The sequence below is a fragment of the Neophocaena asiaeorientalis genome, unplaced genomic scaffold (genome assembly GCF_003031525.2).
Source record: "Neophocaena asiaeorientalis asiaeorientalis breed wild unplaced genomic scaffold, Neophocaena_asiaeorientalis_V1.1 scaffold80, whole genome shotgun sequence".
Lineage (NCBI taxonomy): Eukaryota > Metazoa > Chordata > Mammalia > Artiodactyla > Phocoenidae > Neophocaena > Neophocaena asiaeorientalis.
The window spans coordinates 288,499-308,340 of NW_020175547.1; the positions used below are offsets into that span (position 1 = coordinate 288,499).

The following is a 19,842-nucleotide window of genomic DNA, read 5'->3' on the forward strand; positions in this document are numbered from 1 at the left end:
GAGGAATCCTCCTCCTGATACCAGACCCCAGGCTTGGGAGCCTGATGTTGGGCTCAGAACTCTCACTTCTGTGGGAGAACCTTTGCAATATAATTATTTTCCAGTTTGTGGGTCACCCACCTGGCAGGCATGGAATTTGATTATATTGAAAAAGTGCCCCTGCCTTCTGTCTCATTGTGGCTTCTTCTTTTTCTATGGATGTAGAATATCTTTTTTGGTAGGTTCCAGTCATTTTTTGTTGATGGCTGTTCAGCCGTTCGTTGCGATTTTGCTTTCATGAGAGGAGGCGAGCTCAAGTTGTTCTACTCTGACAACTTGTCTCCAATCATTAAAGTTATAAATGCCCATGGTTTAAAGAGTTAAACAGTTCTTTGTTCTACCTCTTTTCCTCCTCCAAAGACATCCATTCTCAATTTCTTTAGCTATATCTTTTGTTTGTACTCAATATGTCTAAAAATTGTACTTAAATTACCATTTATTCCTCTGTAATTGTTTGGCATTAACTACTGACTTCTCACATTGGATAAATGAGGATTTAGCTCTTTTTCCTCCCTCCTCCCTGAATGCACATGCACACTTTCAATTTTCCTAATCATCTTAATAAAGTATTGCAATTTTAGTAGAACAAATATTTAGTCTTTACATTGTGAATGTAATTCACAATTGTAAAGCTATCCACAATTGAGCCATGTAGTATTATTGTATGATAATTTTTCCTTGCTCATATAATTTTTTCTTTTCCATGGATTTGATAGGCATAGAGTAGTATAATTAAACAGTTAGTTTAGAAATCCTACTAGAAGATTAAAGGAAGAAAGGGAATTTTAAGGGAGTTTGGAAGACTATCGTAAGCCAGTGACCACTTAAGAAAATAATCCAGTAGCCTAGCAACAATTTATTTTACCTTGAAGGAAGACCAGGTGCATTTAAGCACCAGGCACACTCAAGCCACAAACCCTGATAATTAAAACACATGACAATAGATATGGGGTCTGAATCTTGTACATGAAGTCAGGGAGTTAATGGTCCTCGAAGAGTAGAATCTCTGCATGTAACCAAGACAGGAATACAGGTGAAAGGGGAAAGAAACTAGGTGAAAGGGGACATTATACAAAAACCTGAGATGAATCACCATATTTTAGTATACGTTATCACCATTTTGTTAATATACCTATGATTTAAATAGCACCATGACAGTCCCTGTTATACGATATAGGGTCAAAGGAGGAACTAATGACATAAGCCTTGATGTCTACCCAAAAATGAGGAAAAAGGGAGTCTTATCTCCTCCCAATTTTCTTTGATTTTAAATATGTAACGCTCTTTGTTCATAGGGCTGCACTCCCTTGCCTACCTGCTTGTATCTCTCACAAGCATCCCTCGCTAATAAACTCATTTTTTGCCTGTCACTTTACCTCTTGCTGAATTCTCTCTGTGCCGAGACAAAAGAACCTGACCTTCAGTAAGTCCTGTGGCCAGGTGTACAGTGTCAATCAAAAGACTGTGGGTTTGAGTTCCCTTCTACGTCAGAGACTGTGGGTTCAAGTCCCAATCTGAAGTGCAGCTGGCTTCAAGTCCTATCCAAGGTGTGTGGTTTCAGAGTTAATAATTGTCTTTTTTTCCTAGTTGCTTAATATCGCATATATATATTAGAAATTCAACCTCAATTATTTCCCAACATTCATGTACAAGAGGTACTTTATTAACTTATTCTTCTTGTAAATTATTTCTTGGGCTTTTGTCCTGAACATATCTGATAGTACTTTACTGCTTATAAAAGTAAAGTACTATCATATATGTCATTCAGCTGTCATTCTGAGATTTCACCTTATCAGTTTCCTGGGGATTCCCTTTACTCTCCACCATTTGGATCTCCTGTTACTCGGTTTTATGGTTTTCCTCTGTATTTCCTATTTCGGAGAAACACATCTTTCATCAGTTTTTTGAGAAAAGTATATGAGTGGTATGTGAAACATGTCTTCATTTTGCTCTTCACTTGATTGTTAGTTTTGACTCAGTATAGAATTATGGGTTAGACAATTTCCCAGATGATTCTGAAATTCCTTCTCCATTGTTTTCTAAGTTCCAGTGATGTTATTAAGAAGTCTGAGTTCATTCTGATTCCTCATCCATGGTATGTGCTAGCATTCTGAAATTTTATGACGGTGAGTCTTGTATCAATTGTAATCTACTTAGCTAGGTATACAGAACAACATTTCATTCTGGAAACTCATGCCCTTCAATTCTGGGAAATAAATATTTTTGAAGGTTTATTTCCCTCTACTTTCTCTCATCTTTTTCAGAATCTTTTATTATTCATATGTCGAACCTCCTGGATTGGTCATCTTTTTCTTTTTTAATCCCTTCTATCTTATTTTCCATTTCTTTGTTTTATTTCTCTTATTTTTGGAAAGTTCTATGTGGTACACTGCATTGTTTCCTGGTTTTCCTCACTAATTATGTGGGAATAGCTCTCTGAGTTTTGTTAAATGTTTGGTACAATTTTTCTTACTGCTTTATTCCACCCAGATCTTTTTTCTTTTGTCCCCATTTCCATTTTCTTTTCTCGCTTTTTGCTTATGGTATTTTGTTAACTTTTTTTTTGAAAGAGGCAAAAGTAAGTGCATGTATTAAATGTGGCATTTCTCCCCAAAAGGCCTCATCAACATTTTTAAGAAAAGCTTATAAAGGTAAAAGATGTATTTTATCCTAAACAATCAGGTAAGAAAATTGGTTGGTTAATCAAGAAAGTCAGCAGAAATAAGGAATCATAAAAAAGAGTGAATATTTTAAACATATTATTTTAAATTGAGTTGTATAATTATACATTTTTTAACCAATGTATTGAATTTAGAACAATGTCTTTCTTTGAGTATACATCCATTGGTTTGAATCTCATATTGTCTTTCTTGCAAAAAAACATTAACATAGTGCATCATATAAGAATAATATAAGATTTTTTGTTTCTTGGATGCTAGGTCTTAAAAACCATTGTAAGACAATCTGAAAGAGAATTCTAAATTTAACAAATTGTTTTAACTTTTTTTTACATTTATATTACCCAAACGGAATTCAACAATTTGTATTTGACATATACTGCTATGAACTGATCTCTCATAAATTGGATTAGTGCCCTTATGAAAGAGACTCCAGAGAGCTCCCTCACCCTTTCTGCAAAGTTAGGACACAATGAGAAGACAGCCGTCTATGAATCAGGAAGCTGCCCTCTCCAGATGTTGAATCTGTTCTTAATCTTGAACTTTCCAGGCTCCAGAACTGTGAGAAATAAATTTCTATTGTTTATACGCTACCCATTCTATGGTATTTTGTTATAGAAGCCCAAACTATGGCATGTATTATATTTTCAAGTCTTTCTAAAACATTCAGCTTAGATTTGAAGAAATGTTAAATACCTTTCTTCATATTAGTTTAAATAATATTTAATTAAATTGCATGTATGCAATAACCAGCACAACTATGATAATTGTGAAAATGACCACAGTCAGTATACAACTAGACTGGTGGGAGAAGAAGCTGGGTGGGGGTGGGGGGGAACTGTTAAAACAGTTAATCTTGAGGTTTAGTGCAGGAAGAGTCCAATTATAATGAGGAGGGGCTAAAGATAATTTGATTAGTAGGTTAGATGATGACGTACAGGCCCAATGAGTACAACAGAGTTGGAAGGATGCTCAGTGAGTAGGTTGTCACTAGAAATGAGAATCTCTGAATTAAGATCTCTTTGACTTAATAATGTACAGCTTATGCCTCTATTGGGCAGATAAGACAGCTCTTCATGACATGGAAAATCTTTTAAATGAAGAATAACTAAGTTCTAACAACTTAGTAAGATCTAATAGTTTATCTGATTTATTTGTCAGAAATGTACCAACTCCGTGTTTTATGACACAACAATTTTTCCATTTTACTTCAAATATTAGAATTAGGATGAGTTATTAATTTGGAGGGTTAGGAAAAAGTTGTGGCTGTGGATGCAAACTGTATTTAGATTGTTGTGTTTTATGTAAATAATATTGATTATCTGGCAACTTCAGGTATAAGTTTTTACTTCATCTTGATTCTACAAAATAGATAGATGCATTATTAAATTTTATAAAGAGAATCAGCAGTTAGATTTGGATGAAAAACAACCAAGTGAATAGGTAAATAGGTTAATTTTAAGCTTTTTAAGTTTTAAAAGAGAAATGAAAACCCTTTCAAATACTCATTTTTGTAATTAAGAACAGAGATAAAAATTTCTCAGCAATATAGCAACTGTTGTACACAGTATGTTTGAATTTTATATTGCAGTTTGAGCAGAAAGAAACAAAGAGGGTAAACGGAGAAGATATTGACATTTATAAGGTAGGAAAGAGAGACAACTGGAACGATGATCAAAGAAATAAAGGAAAAGGTAGAGTTGATTACAACAAACATAAAATAATGACTATGCAATTGCAGAGATAGAACAAGAGAGTCAGGCCCAGCTGACCAGCTGGAGCTGGGCCTGGACTTTCTTGGGCCTAGACGCCCTGGAAAGGAGTGATCAGCTGTGGAGACTATACAACACACAAGGAGGAGGGTACAGAGGGTTTGACTGGATTCAGAAAAAGCCTCCTACCATCCCCCATCAACTAGACTTGAAGTTGTGGTTGAAGGCAGCAAACTCCCTTTGAGAAAGCATTTCCTATTTCCTCTGACTGAGTTAGGATTGTTTCTGGGACCATGTAGAGCAGCTTGTAGATGATTTCTGTGCTCATTGTGGACAGCTGTAATGGCTGGGGTTCTTCAGAGACTGACATTTGGAGAATTGAAAAGGCTAAAGAAAGATGACAGTAGTTATACAACACAGGACCAGAATTAATTTAGAGACTAGAAGTGATGCTAGAAAGGAAAATAAAAATAGAAATTACAAATAAGTAGATCTTTGCCATCGGTAAAAATCTGGGTCACTTACAGGTGTATTTTTCCAAATGTGTTTTTGTCTGTGGACTTCGATAGCATAGTTGTCTAATAAATATTTCATTATCTCAGTCTAACAATAGATTTCATTCCAGAATGCAATTGTTATATAACAAAACCAGTATGTTGCAGAAAATGTTGATCAACACAGTTTTAAGCTTTGTATATCCTTTGTTTGTAGGGAGTCAGGCATAAATGAACATTTGTCATTAGACTTTTCTAGTGCATTTCTAGTGTATTGTGCCTTGGGCATGACACATCAGAGTCTGGTGCTTATCTTTTGTTACCTGTCAGACCCCTCTGGAAAGAGCCTCTATGCAATTCATCATCTGCAGTGTTTGTTTTGGGTATACATATAAATACATGTTGAATGCATCTGTTGGGGAGACTGGTTTCCTAAGCCAACTTAAGTAAAACTGTGTGAGATGAATGATGAAGGGGACCTTCTGAAAGAGGTATGAAGTTAATAATTAACATGTTATTTATCAAAATACTGACAGCAAAGCTTTTTATTATTCTATGTCAACTGTTTGAGTGTCAGAATGAATAAGGACAACGTGATTACACTTGTTTTATGTCTGCACTGGGGAAGTTTATGGAGAAACTCTCTACTACAATTGCGTTTATAAATGTAATAAAAACTAAATTCAGAATTTGCATTAGGAAAGCATATTTAGTTTGATGAATCATTTAAAATAACTTCATTAGGCACTGAGTTTGAAGCATAAGTATGATGTAAAATTTTTTATGCCTATTTTGGTTGTTATTGAGAGAACAATCTTTGTTTTCCCAAAGTTTTTGTTTCATTCAAGCAAAAATGCTTTGAGGTTATGACTAAAGGTAAGAAGCCGTTTTCAAATTATATTTGAAATGCACGTCATTTTAAATAGTGACAGCCACTCATCTCTTTTAGAATATATTTAAACAACTCAGTTGTCAACATGTAGCATTTCTCATTACTTCTTAATGTGTATATACCCAACTTTGACTCCTGTTATTCTCACAGACCATTCTGAAAGTCTAGAATGTAGACTGGGAGGTATGTTGTGGTCAAGTCTGGGAGTATGTGGGTTTTCATTAGTTGAAGTTAAGAAAATACAGTGTAAGAAGCATGCCTACTCTGTGTGAGGCACAGTGTTAGACCAATGCACTGTGTTTGAAATAGTGGCAAATAGAGAATAGACTCCTCCATCTAGTGGGGAAGACAGCTAAAAACCTAAGGAAGCGGGACTTGCCTGGTGGTGCAGTGGTTGAGACTCTGCCTGCCGATGCAGGGGACATCGGTTCAAGCCCTGGTCCGGGAGGATCCCACATGCCGTGGAGCAACTAGACCTGTGTGCCACAACTACTGAGCCTGCGTGCCACAGCTACTGAGGCCCGTGTGCCTGGAGCCCATGCTCCACAGCAAGAGAGACCACTGCAGTGAGAAGCCTGCACACCACAGTGAAGAGTAGACCCCGCTTGCCACCACTAGAGAAAGCCTGCACGCAGCAATGAAGACACAACGCAGCCAAAATAAATAAATAAATTTATTAAAAAAAGAAAACAAACACCCGAGGAAAAATGGGGTAACTGCTGTGTATAATGAGCATAAGCAGTGTGCTTTGGGATGGAGACAAGTGCTTTCCACAAGGAAACCGGGTTACACTGTGTGAAGAAGGGACCCACTGCGGAGTGGCTGTGGCTTATCAAGTAGTGTCCTGTCATTGTCAGAGGCATCAAATGATAGACATGTGTAAGAGAACAAATTAGTCTGAAAGTAAACTTGTAGCTGCAAATGATGGCTTAGAGAAAGTAGTTAGTATACACATAATAGCTTTTTGAAATTTTGATTTCTAACTATTTAATTTCTTCTTGGATTAGGTTTTACTACTCCTGAGCCTATGGCAGAACTGTGTTTTCTCCCCCACCTTCCACAATTTTAAGGATTCCAGGTGACCCAGATTTTGTGAAAATATATGAGTCACACTCTCCCCAAGACCAGCCTAGACCAAATGTTGATAGTTCACTCTTAGGAGAATACAAAAACCAACAATATGATTTTAAAGTACACAAGTTTTACAACAAAAGACACATTCTGCCTTTTGGGAAAATGTTCCCTGCTAACTGGGATGGACATTATATTTAATAGATGTAGTAAAGGTGAGTCTTGGTGTCCACTTTACCCAACTCTTCATTGAATAACCTCCTCTGTGTTTTCCTGCCTAGGGTCATATTCCAGAGCGAGGATGAATATGAGAGGAGCGAGGGAGATGGTATATGATATCCTTTTCCTGTTAACTGATGCCTAGAAAAGGACAGTGATTGTGTGCTGTACCAGGCACTCTGGTAAAGTAAGCAGCGGCAGCACGAGGTGAACAAAGGCCCGATGGATTCAGGAGGGTGGATTAGATGTAGGAAGAAAATCCCCAGGGTGATCATGTACCCAATCTGAACAAATTCTTTGTCAGAATCTTCAGTAAAAATGAACTGTTATGAACCTTAGATATGGTATGTCCCTAAAGAATATTTTATTGACATTCCCTATTCCAATGTCATGAAGTCATGTGTTCAGACAAATTCTTATCAACGGTGAAAAGAAAATAGATCAAAAACACATTCTTATTCCTCAAAATACACCCTATGGGTGTATGACATTGTGAAACTGAGGAAAATAGCAGCACATCAAGTTATCAAAATTAAAATCTATCAATCAAAAACCTTGAGTGCGGCACTGAGTTGCGTGATATGCCAAGAGACCTGGGTAAGATCTACTCTCTGCCCTGTAGATGCTTATGGCTCAATACAGAAAACATCCACCCAGGTGGACACAAAAGGCTGAGCCTTCCACATTGAAATGTGGAAGCGAAATGGGTGCCAGCTGGGGTGAGACCAGAGGCTTCTCATCCTCTGCAGCCTCTGTATGTGTTGGCAGCAAGCATGGCACTGGGGGAGGCTGTAACTGACTGAGGCTGCACTCAAGGCTACAGATTTACCTACCCCAACTTACCCTACTTTTCCTGCTCTATGCTACTGTGTGTGCAAGTTTATAAAGACTTCTTGATTCTATTTTTATATTTTAAATGTGTTTTGTCTTTAAGGATTCAAAGTCTTGTTTTCAGATTTCAAGGTTTTTAGCTCATTTTATACTTATTTTCATTTGCCTCAAATGTACCTTCTTCCAGTTCATTAAGTGCCTCTCTCAATGTTAAAAATTAGGTTTGTGTTTCACATGCAGTGACTAAGAGTACATTCCCTGAAGCCAAAATGTCTGTGTTTTAATCTCAGCTCTATTACTTATTATCGGTGTCACATAGGGCAAATTATTGGACTTCTCTGGGCTTCATTTGGACATTAATATTACCAAATGGAAGAGGTATTGTGGAGGGATTAAATGTCTTAATACATGCAAAGTGCTTAGAATAGTGCTTACAACACAGTGAGCACTCATGAAACAGGAATTAGTTATCATGCATACTCTAGTATATTTTAGACTGACTAGTAATATCTTCCCTAAGTTTTCATTTTTACAGCCTTAGAGTTTTACACTTTTTATTTACATGGTAGAACTTCATTTGCTTTTCTATGTCATAATGAAATAATTATATGTGGTATACATTTATATAAACACACATCTATTCACTTCTAGCCCATTAAGTCTTTCCTAAGGTATAGTGATGAGGACTATATTTAGTATTCTAGTTATAGGCACACCATATTTTTAAAAAGATAGAATGCCTTCTCCTGTCATATCTAAAATATTTTTGATGAGACCCAGTATTTTTATCTACTGCAGACTATCAGTTGATATTTTCACCAACGGTTCTATAATGTTCTTGGATCTTATTTCAACTATATTACAAGAACCCATTATCATAAATATTATATGTATTATATTATATGCTAAATGTACATTAAAAATTTTCTACAAGTCTTTTCTTAGTATTGAAGTATATTTGTTGCTTTTCTGCCCATGCACAAAGCCTTCAAAAATTACTTTGATCCTATCTACACAGATAAATATATTTTTAGGTGAAAATCTTAATTTCTCTGGAAAATGTGGAGATTTCTTTTTTGGTTCACTTATGAAAAAGCAAAGTAAGACTGGTATACTAGCACCAAGCCCAGGGAATTGACCAAACGTTTTGCTGCCTTTATTATTTCAGCTTCCTTTGTTATTTAGTTTCATGTTATGAAAATAACATGGTGTTAGACCTTTATAAGAGCATTTTTCCCTTATCTGAAACTATTGATTAGGCATTTTTTTTTCTTGTATAGAATGTACTGTTGCATATTTTGCTTTGCCCCCGAAGTTGCGATTTTCTCTGGGCTTGGTGCTGATGTTGCTTATTTGCCATCTTGCTGGGAATGGAAACAAGATCCAGAGCTCTCCACTTGAGGAACAGCCATATCATTTACACTGTGACAATTGCTTCACACAGAGGCTTTTTATAATGATAGTTTCTCTATAATTCTTGGGCGGATGTGGATATATATTATGTTCCACCTAATCTGCCAACTAGTATATAGATTATCTTATTGCAAAGGTGGTGAGCATCTATGGTGGTAGAACTGGAAATGATCTGGGTCATCTCTGACATTTGACTCTCTAACCTCTCCACAAATGAACTTGAGGATAAGAAGCTTGACACTTTTCCAAATAGCCCATCCCATGTTAGCCCATTATATTAAGTAAAATTTGGATTCTCTGTAACTTCCAAAAAATTTATTTGTATTTTTCGTCGATGCATAGTTTCACTTCAAAGGATGGAGATGGCACTCTTCGGTTGGAATGTGAAGTTTAAAAAAAAAAAGACTCAGATTTCTTAGTGCTTTTCATGTATTCAGATGAAGGCTCCTAAAATGCAACACAGTTTAAGGATGAAAATTCTTTAAAATATAAAGATGAAGGTCTAGTTTTTATAATAAGTAGATATGTAGATAGTGTCTTTGTAAGAATATCTTATTTTCTATAAGTTGGGTCCTTGTGCATAATGATCTCAGGGACTCTCTAATTTAGTGAAAGACTAAAGTGACTTTGCAGAAACAGCTTGGTGGAAGGAGTGAATTACTCACTAAGCCATAAAGCGGTGTGGAAGTTTTTCTTTTCCTATTTAATTATTTATTGCCATGTGGGATCTTAATTCCCCTACCAGGGATCGAACCTGTGTCCCCTGCAGTGGAAGCTCAGATTCTTAACTACTGGACATCCAGGGAAATCCCTGAAATTTTTAAATAAACTCCAAATGATGTTCATTTATCTGGGAAGCCAGACAACTTAAAAGGAGAATAATTTGACTAACATTTTAAATAAGACATGGAACAGATCAGAGTATACAAACATAGTTAACTGCCAGTGAATATTTTCACTGAAAGTGAATATTTTGGTTCTCTTTAATGTTTCTGAGTTTTCTTTATTTTCTTTCATATAGTTCTTTAATGTTTAGAACATTCTTTTGAAATATTAGCATGTTTCAGCTATGCTATAAGGAAGCATTGGAAATAAGATTCTATATTTTAAAGGGAGTAATCATAACCCTGGAGATAAGGTGTTTTGAGGATAAATATGGTGAGTAAAACCCTGACAGAAATTATGAAATGGTGAAATTAATGGGGAGAGGGGACAGAGTTGTGGAGCAGCTTGTCACCAGCAGAAGCTTCTCTTTCTCTAAGCCCTTCTCGAGAAAACTTTGAAGGATTCCACATAATATTTTATCTAAGAAAGCTGTTTTGATTATGTCAACCTATTGGATTACTATCAAGTCCTGTTGGACATTTAAAGAAATCTTATTTGGTATTATTTATGAAGGAGAGATCTGAATCAAATGTCCCTTCTGGCCTTGTGTTTCAACATGGTAGACCTTGGTTGCCATTCGTTCATTCATTTATTAGAAAATACTTAATCAATTTCCATTTTATTCTAGTCAATATATTAAGCTCAAGGGTATATCTAAAATGGCCCCTTCTAGGACTCTCCAATCCCTTGACTAGGTTCTCTTTGTCAGTCTTTCCTGATTTCACTTCCTATGCCATCTGTCTTGGATTTCATGTCTCATTATTTTAGCCTCTTACTTGCCAATATCTTCAACTTATTTTTGTCATTGTCTTCCTGAGTTTGTATCATCACAAAACCTCAACCATGTGTTTTTCACAACACCAACAGAGCTTTGCTGGAGAAAAATAATTTATCTGTGAAGATTGGTGCCACTAAAACTTTAAAGTCTTCAGTTGTTTTAGACACTAGACATTTTTGTTTCCTGAGTTGGATTTTTCTTGTTCTCTGCTATGTCTATGTCAAACCACTTCCATTCTTCTTAAACCTTTAGTTTTCCATACACTTACTGTCTGAGCACACCCAGAATGGATAAGAAAGATCAAAGTTTAAAATTAGTTTTAAATTCAGATTCTGCCACTCATTAGGTGCAATTAATCTTACTGAGGTACAGTTATGTCATCTGAAAAGCACTCAATAAAGGTTGAGGATTCCCTTCTTTCTCTCCTACTCTTATTTCTCCTCTTCCTCCAGATTTTTCCTCTTCTCCCCTCCTCTAACCTTCTATCTTCTATCTTCTTTACCTCCTCTTATGGAAGGAGATATATTAAAGTTATTCCTTCATTTCAACTCTAGTTTCCATACTCTTTGCCCTTTCAGGGATCTCGCTTTATCCTTTTTCTCCTTTCTTCAACATCTCCTTCTTTATAGACTCCTTTCATTAAGTATTTAAATACAATACATGTAAGTCTTTTCTTCCTAAAAGCAACATAAGCTTTTCTTGGACCCCTAGGCACTACTCTCCCATTGGCCATCCTCTCTGTCGTCTTCTCTTGTATTTTTGAGTTGTATTTCCTGCCTGTCTCCACTCGATGGTGGTGAACATCTCTGGTGCACTTATTGTGTGTGGACCCAGGACTGAACACTTCTCAGTCCTCCTCAGTTTACTGCATTCTGGCTGCTGCTTACATTCTTCCACTGAAACTGCTCTTACCAAGGCCTCCAGTGACCTTGTTGCAAAAAACAATGGGCAAGTTTTAATGCTAACTTTATTTATTATTTCAGTAGCATGGCCTATTGGTGCTCCCTTCTTTGAAATACAGCTTTTATCTTTTTATGTCAATGAAGCCATCCTGTCCCAGTTTTTTCTTTCACATTCTCATCCTTTGTTCTCTGACTACTGTCTGAGATTCAGTTTCTATGTTTAATCATTAAATATTGTTGTTCTCATTTTTATCTTAGTCCTTATTTTTTTCAGTCTCTGCTCTTTTTTTCCTTAATAATTCCAACCACTGTCAGGCCTTTGCTTTTTTCCTTTTGTTTCATCTTTTGGGTTCTGACCCATATGGCTAATATTTGCTGGGTACCTCCAGATGACACACTTATCTTAGATTCTATATACCTGAAATAGAACCCAGAAACTCTCCTCTCAGGTCTCCTCCTCATTTGGGTTTCCTGGTCAGAAACCTTACTGCTATCTTTAATCCTCTGTCTACTTTATTTCCTATATCCAGTCAAACACCAACCTGCCAAATCTACCTCCTCAATATATCTGTAGTATGCTCATTTATTGCCTCATCTCTACAGCCATTATCCTAGTTCAGATCACTGTAATCTATACCCTAGATTGCACAAGTGGACATTGGGAGGTCTAAGTAGTTCCTTGGTTTATGGCTGCAGAAGTTCTTAATTCTAGAAGGGGCACCTAAATACATACTTGGCACTTAAGGAATCATGATACTTGGGCTAAACTAATCATTGCCTTAAGGTTTGGAGAGATTGGTAAGGCTGGGTAATGCAGGGCCTCAGAGAATACTAATTTGAATTTTTCCTGAAGGAGATGGGAAACTGTGGAAGTATCCTAAGCAGAGAAATAACAAGACCAAAATTGTGATTTAGAGAAGTGATATGGGCAGAAGTCTGGAGGATGGGTAGGAGAATGGTAACACTGAAGGTAAGGAGAAAGTCGGTAATGACTGTGGTAATCTAAGAAAAATGTGGGAAGCACGTACTTTTAAATGGGGAATTATTGAACAGAATTACCACACTGTATTCAACTCTTCCTACTTTATGCTGCTTTCAAGTTTTCACTATTATAACAAAGATGGCACTGGACATGCATATAACTTTACATATTTTGAATTATTTTCTTAGACCAAGTTGCCGGAAGTAGGAAAAGTGTTTAATAGGTATGGATATTTTTAGATAAGCTGATGTGAATTTAGAATGTGTTCTTTGAAGTATCTTTCTACAAATATTTTGAACACATTTCTTCCCCTTTTCTTTGAAGAATACATTTTAAGGAAACTGAAATTCTTTTCTCTTTGATATATTCTTTTAAATTGGATAATCACTGATCCTTTTTGACATTATTTCTAATACAGGTTAAAAGTTGATGTGGCTTTTTTCCCCCTGTGCTGCACAGTAGTTCCTTGTTTGTTATACATTTTAAATATAACAGTGTGTACATGTCAACCCCAAACTCTGATTTTATTAATGAGGGGAGGTACATGAAAAAGCAAGCAAGCAAATACAAAAACAAAAATTAAAAAGAAACTTGATGTAGGGATGTGGGATTTTTTTTTTCTTGCTGGCTGTTTCATGCATCTCCCCTCATCAACAAAATCAGAGTGTATGGTAAATGCATTAATAATTATACCACAGACGATAGCCAGTATACAGGGGCTAAAACAAGGATTTTTAAAGTATTGACATTGAAAAGGTAACTGTTAGAGAAAATTAAAAGTAAATGAACAGAATCAGTGACATCTAGAATCTAAGTAACACTGGTTACTTTATTGGAAAGAAACTTATTAGGTCAAATTATGCCTAAATTTAATGCTTGGCAGTATCCCTTTAGGTTAAATCTTTTAGTTAACTTGATCAGCCACTGAGCGGAAATGCAAAATGACAAACATATTAAGCCATATAAACAATTTTCAAAGGAAATGCTGTGATGAAAAAACATGAATTATGAAAATATCTTGTAATATGAAATATTCTTTAAAGACCGTTCCTGTGTATGAACTGAAGTCATCTGATAGAATGAAAGTAGAAAAGTATCTGAAGTGTGAAAAGCTTCTCTGGTGGAAATGTCAAAAGAAATCAGAGTCAACCCATTGTAGTAGAATTTTGAGACTGTCCAAATAAAGCATAAATTAGATTTGTATGTTCACACATATCCGTGTTTATGCTCATGGTTTTTCCAGCTTCGTTTATTGACTTCTTTCTATCTTTAGTTCAAGTGTCCCCTCTTCTGTTTAAGCTTGGCCTAGTTTCCCTGAAGACTCTCTGAAGACCCTATTTATGAAACAATATGCCTGTTTAATAGCAGTGCTGTAGATTACAAGCATGAGTATGTTGGCTCCCAACTGAGAACCCTCAGACTACTTGACATACCCTCACCTCTCTGAGAGGTTCCACTAGTTTACTGTGTTCAGAGTCTAGAGATGCTTAGAAAAGAGAGGGATTAGAGCCTGACTGAATAGGAGTCATCTCTCATGAGTTAAGGGCCCATGAGGTAGCCTAGAAAGAGGTATCTTTGAAGCAGAGATCCTCAGTAATGCATGGTGCCTGGGTAAAGATAATCATGACTAACATCTATTTAGTACTTACCACGCATCAGGCACTGCTTGTCCGACTTAACGGTGCAACCAGGAAATTTGTCGGCTGCACCTGTAATGTCAATTACTTGATCAACATTTCTAAACTGGTTGGTAAACAGCTGCTGACGAGTCCCTTGAAGGTACCCCAACCCTCTGAACTTCTCTAGCTCTCCTACTGTTTCCCTGGGGCCCTTAGACCTCTCCATAATCCATCTACTAAAGAGTTAACATCTGGTCCTGTAGGGACCCTCTAGAATCCTGTCCTGGCTTCCAAGCACCCCAGCAATGATTCTGGGGCATTCTGATTGACTGTATTTATTAATAATGCATTAAGCACTTGTGCTCTGGAGCCAATTTCCTGGGCTCGAGTCCTAGCTCTACCACTTACAAGATGTGTGGGCTAATTAGTCTCTCTTTGACTCAGTTTTACTCATCTCTAAAATGGAGATGACAATGTATCTCTCTCAAGTGGTTGTTCTGAGACGAAACGCAGAGCATTTAGAAGAGAGCTGACACATAGTAGGTAAAATAAAAGTATTTGTTATTTTTATTATCTGTACTAATGGTTAAATATCTTGACCATCTCTACTAACCACCACCGATGGGGAAAAGATAGGTGGTCTCTGCTGCTATCATTGTGCCCAGGGCCTCTAGCACTGCTGAATATTCTGAACAACATTCCAGTCTTTTTGAGATCTGGCTATATGGGAATTGAGTATCTTTCTTCTCTTCTTTACTACCTACTTTATACTTTAAATTGATTGTCAACATTTTAAAAATCATAGAATTTCAAATGAAAATCCAGATTTCTGGCATTCCTTGGAAATTTGGAAAACTGACATCACTAGGGCCACATTTTGTCATGGCAACTGTTGGCTACAGCCACACATTGGTTCCTTCCTTGGATGGATGTCAGCTCTGGTGTTCACCATACAGCCCACTGCATCTCTGTTACTGGCTCAGCATTGAGTTTGCTGCCTCTGAACTAGGGTATCATAACTATATCTCTTTCTTTGTAACATGGGAGCCTTCAACTTCAATAACAACACTTTATCTCCTATACTAGATTATAAGATTCTTTATGAAATGGACCATGTTTTATTTATTTTTATGTCTTTGATTTTACCTTACCCATAGTCCTCATTGTTTGGACTGATGAAGTTTAAGCTAATAGTGACTTAAGATGGTTTTAACCCTTATTCAGGAAAGAGTTATTAAAACACAATATAACTGTAGAAGAATATGTAACTGAGAGAGTTGAGTGAACAAATTTTTACAAGTCATACAGATAATCTTATAAAATAGAAGTGGAATTTCATCTAGTTCAGCTGTCTGCTATGGTGATGTGGGAAGCTCCCCAGATAATTCCTATTCTTCCTTGGCAGTCATATGACCTTGAACAAATCATTTCCTGGTGAACCTGTTTCTGCCTTGGCAAAACGTAGGTGATAATAAATGTTCCCTGAAAGTTGTGAGTATTAAATAAGATATAACATATTGTTTGGTTATAAAAATACTTGTAAAATGTTAATATACTTTTGGGAATTGTACTTATAGCAGTGTTTACAGATGAAAATACCAAGGATCCAGAGGACTTGCTACTTAGTGGAAAAGTCAGAATTAGGACTCAAATCACATGAATCTTGACTAGTAGATTTTTTTTTTTTACTGAAACATCATTCACATTGTAACTAAATGTAGTTAAGAGATTAAGGAGAATAAAAATACTTATTGGAGGTGAGGTAAATCAGGGATCCACTAAATTTGTTTGAGCTATTATAGAAATGATCATTTTCGTATATAAAGGAAAATCACAGGACTGAACTAAATGTATTCTTCATTTGAAAAAAAATTGAGCATCTATTTTGGAGTCAGAGGCACATACTATGACTTAGTTCTAGGGTTTTTATTGGTGAAATTCTCAGTTTAGGAACTTGATAAATTGTCCTTGTTTTTCTCTTAATAAACTTTCCCTTTTGGTCTGGTTTATATGAAGGCAGGTGAAAATTACTAAAATAAACTTTCTCTGGGTTTGAGTTTCTGAAATTTAGGAAGCAGAATGGCATTTTGGAAACCAGAGGACCTGTTTGCATCAATACTCTGTACTTTCCATTCACTTTTGTGGCCTTGGGCAAGTTATTCAGGGTTTCACTTTTCTCATTTGTAGGATGGAGATTCTACCATCTTGAGGGTCATGCTGAAGAAATGTGCCTGACAGAGTGCTCAATTGTAGCACATTGTTATTTGGTTGCAGTTAGAGTTTGAAGCTGGAAGAAATCTTAAAATTTGTTTCATTTGATTCCATCAATCTGTATATGGGAGGATCCCTATGAATCAAACTAACACAAATATTAGTCTGCTCAGTTTCCTTTGAAATTTGTGTAACTGGCCTAATAAGTCATTTTCTAAAGAAGACTTCTTAAAAATAACCAGAGACATGAATATGTAAAAACATTTACCAAAATTACAACTATATAATGTATATTTCTGGCAATGCAATCTTAGAAATTGTGAATATATACAATAAGGCTAGTATGTCACTGTCAGAATCCTATCCAAAGTGCATAGGGATAATTTACACAAATATTTGAATAAAATTATAAACTACTAGAAAAAATAAATTACTATAAATATCACATGATCCAAATATAAGATTATCTGTAGTGAAAGACCACAATTTTCTAAAAAGTGAAACTCAAAATCACACAAGATGTTAAGAAAAAAAACAGTATGGCCAACTTAAAAATTGCTTCAAAATTTAAAAGGCTAGATCTCATGTTAAGTGTTCTTACCATAATAAAATTTAAAAAATTTAAAGTATAATGTTGGTATTTAGTATACATTTAAGTGCTTAATAAATATTAGTTCCTTGAAAAAAAATCACACAAAAACTTTATCCTATGAAATATATCTTTTTAAAAAACATGGTAACAATAAGAACAATGTATCATAACTACATGTAGACACAAAACAGTTAAATTCATGTTTCTTCTTTTAGTCTTCAGAGATTGAATTGATTTAATTGACAAACGGTACAGCTGTTCCCCAGCAACCACTCTGGAAATGTATTTATAACTTGCCTCCAGGGATGGAAACTTCAGAAATAGCTCTTCAAAAAGAAAATAGCTTGAAACATTTTAGAATATAGTTTTTGACCTTGACCCTCTCACCTCAAACCACAATGAGGAGTTTGTAAAAAAACATTAAAAATACCAGTGACAGCATAATTCCCTCCAGGTTCATCCAACTTGTTGCAAATGGTGAAACTTCATTTTTTATGGCTGAATAATATTCCATTTTATATATATATATATATATATATATATATATATATATATATATGCCATATTATCCTTAGTGAAGTAAGTCAGACAGAGAAAGACAAGTACTGTATATTTTCACTTATATGTGGAATTAAAAAAATGAACAAATATAACAAAACAGAAACAGACTTACAGATACAGAGAACAAACTACCAAAGGAGAGAGGTGTGGGGAGGGATGGGCAAAATAGGAGTAAATGATTAAGAGATACAAACTACTAGGTAGATAATAAATAAGTTCCAAAGATGTAATGTGCAGCACAAGGAATACAGTCAATATTTTATAATAACTTTGTATGGAGTATACTCTATAAAAATATTTAATATTGTACACCTGAAACTAATATAATATTGTAAGGCAATTACACTTCATTAAAAAAAATCAGAAAAGTTGACTTGGTAGAAGTAATGACACCTACACAAAACTTAAAATAGAATCTGTAGTCAGTACATTATCATGTGCATAAAGTATCAAGCCATTTGAGTAGAAAATAATTGATTCTTTTAAAAATTATTTCAGTGAAGTAAAAATAAAAGTGTATAAATGAAGAAAATCAATGTCAGCTTTTTACTTTAAAAAATTCTTATTTATTTCAGTTGTGACTCAGGACTGCAGGGATTATTCTGTCCACCGATGGGGCAGAGACACCATAGCTCTCCATCCCCAGCCCCTGCCTCACTGTCCAGCTCCCCGTGGGGAATTGCCCTTGACAGCTCTGTCAAGGGATCCTGTCAAAGATTATAACTAGAGTGTTGAAGTTAGGTTATTTTGTTTTAATATGTTTTTCTTTAGGTTTTCCTAAGCTATAAAACACTTCGAGCATGACATTGTTTCACATACATAAAATACAGTCACAAAATAGAATTTTATGAAAACATGTGCTTTTTTGAAGTAAATATTGACGCAATTAGGATGAGGGTAAGAAGAGGAGAATCTAATTCCTTAGGTATAATACTTATGTCTCTGGTCAGAAACATTAGAAATCCTAAAAAAGAGAGAGAGAAATTATAAAAGAGGGCTTTTTAAAGCTAAAATGGGTTTGGTAAAATTACGTAAGAATAAATAATGCAAAATATCCCAGAGTAAAAAATATAGAAAATTCTGACTAGTTGGGCAAGATTTTAATTTATTTGGTAATATTTTTTGTACCACATATAAAAGGAGATACAGAAAATCCATCCTGTCAGCAGAATGTTAAGCCTCTTAATTTTGAATTATTCAAGTGGATGTGGAAACAAAATTTACCTTGTTTTTAAAGTCTTCTAGAGTCATTTTTATATCATCATTCTTTCTTGACCTCCAAATTTCATTGTGTGCATGATCTGTTATTTGACTTTTTGTTTATTAATTTTTACAGGACATCAGAGATGAAGGTGATGAGACTAAAGCCAGCAGGATGAGTAAATTAAGAAATACAAGAAAGGAAGTCACTAAACTACATAGTTTTTCAACTGAAATAGAAGTGGATATAGCCAACTCAAAAGGTATCTTACTACTATGATCCCTCAGGAATATGTAGTCAAAGATAATCTCTATTTGGTCTCTTCTTCATAAAACATTTTTCTTCTATTCTATGGGAGAAGCAAAGAAAGAAAGAAAATTTATTCCTACATAGGCAACATAAAAGATGGAAAATATAGGCTTGCAGTATAAATATATAAAAATAATAAAAATATTTAGAATTTTAAGGGAGTAGAACTAGGAAAATAGTAGTGTGAACAAAAGAGAGTACAGAACAGAAGGAACATATGAGTAAGAAGAGAAGCATCGGGCTTCCCTGGTGGCGCAGTGGTTGGGAATCTGCCTGCTGGTGCGGGGGACACGGGTTCGTGCCCCGGTCCGGGAAGATCCCACATGCCGTGGAGCCTGCGCGAGGAGTGGCCCCCGCTTGCCACAGCTGGAGAAGGCCCTAGCACGGAAACGAGGACCCAACACAGCCATAAATAAATAAATTAATTAAAAAAAAAAAAAAAAAAAAAAAAAA

The 19,842-nt window shown here is 35.5% G+C and overlaps 1 protein-coding gene across 1 annotated transcript in view; it reads left to right on the top strand.

The window, feature by feature from the left end:
- The first annotated feature begins 5,357 nt into the window (after nt 1-5,357).
- LGSN (lengsin, lens protein with glutamine synthetase domain) overlaps nt 5,358-19,842 on the top strand; it is a 29,757-nt gene continuing 15,272 nt past the window's right edge. The window contains exons 1-2 of the mRNA XM_024731405.1: nt 5,358-5,414; nt 19,216-19,342. Of these exons, the coding sequence (XP_024587173.1) occupies nt 5,385-5,414; nt 19,216-19,342 (157 nt within the window). The 5' untranslated portion in view covers nt 5,358-5,384. The remainder of the gene's footprint in view (nt 5,415-19,215; nt 19,343-19,842) is intronic.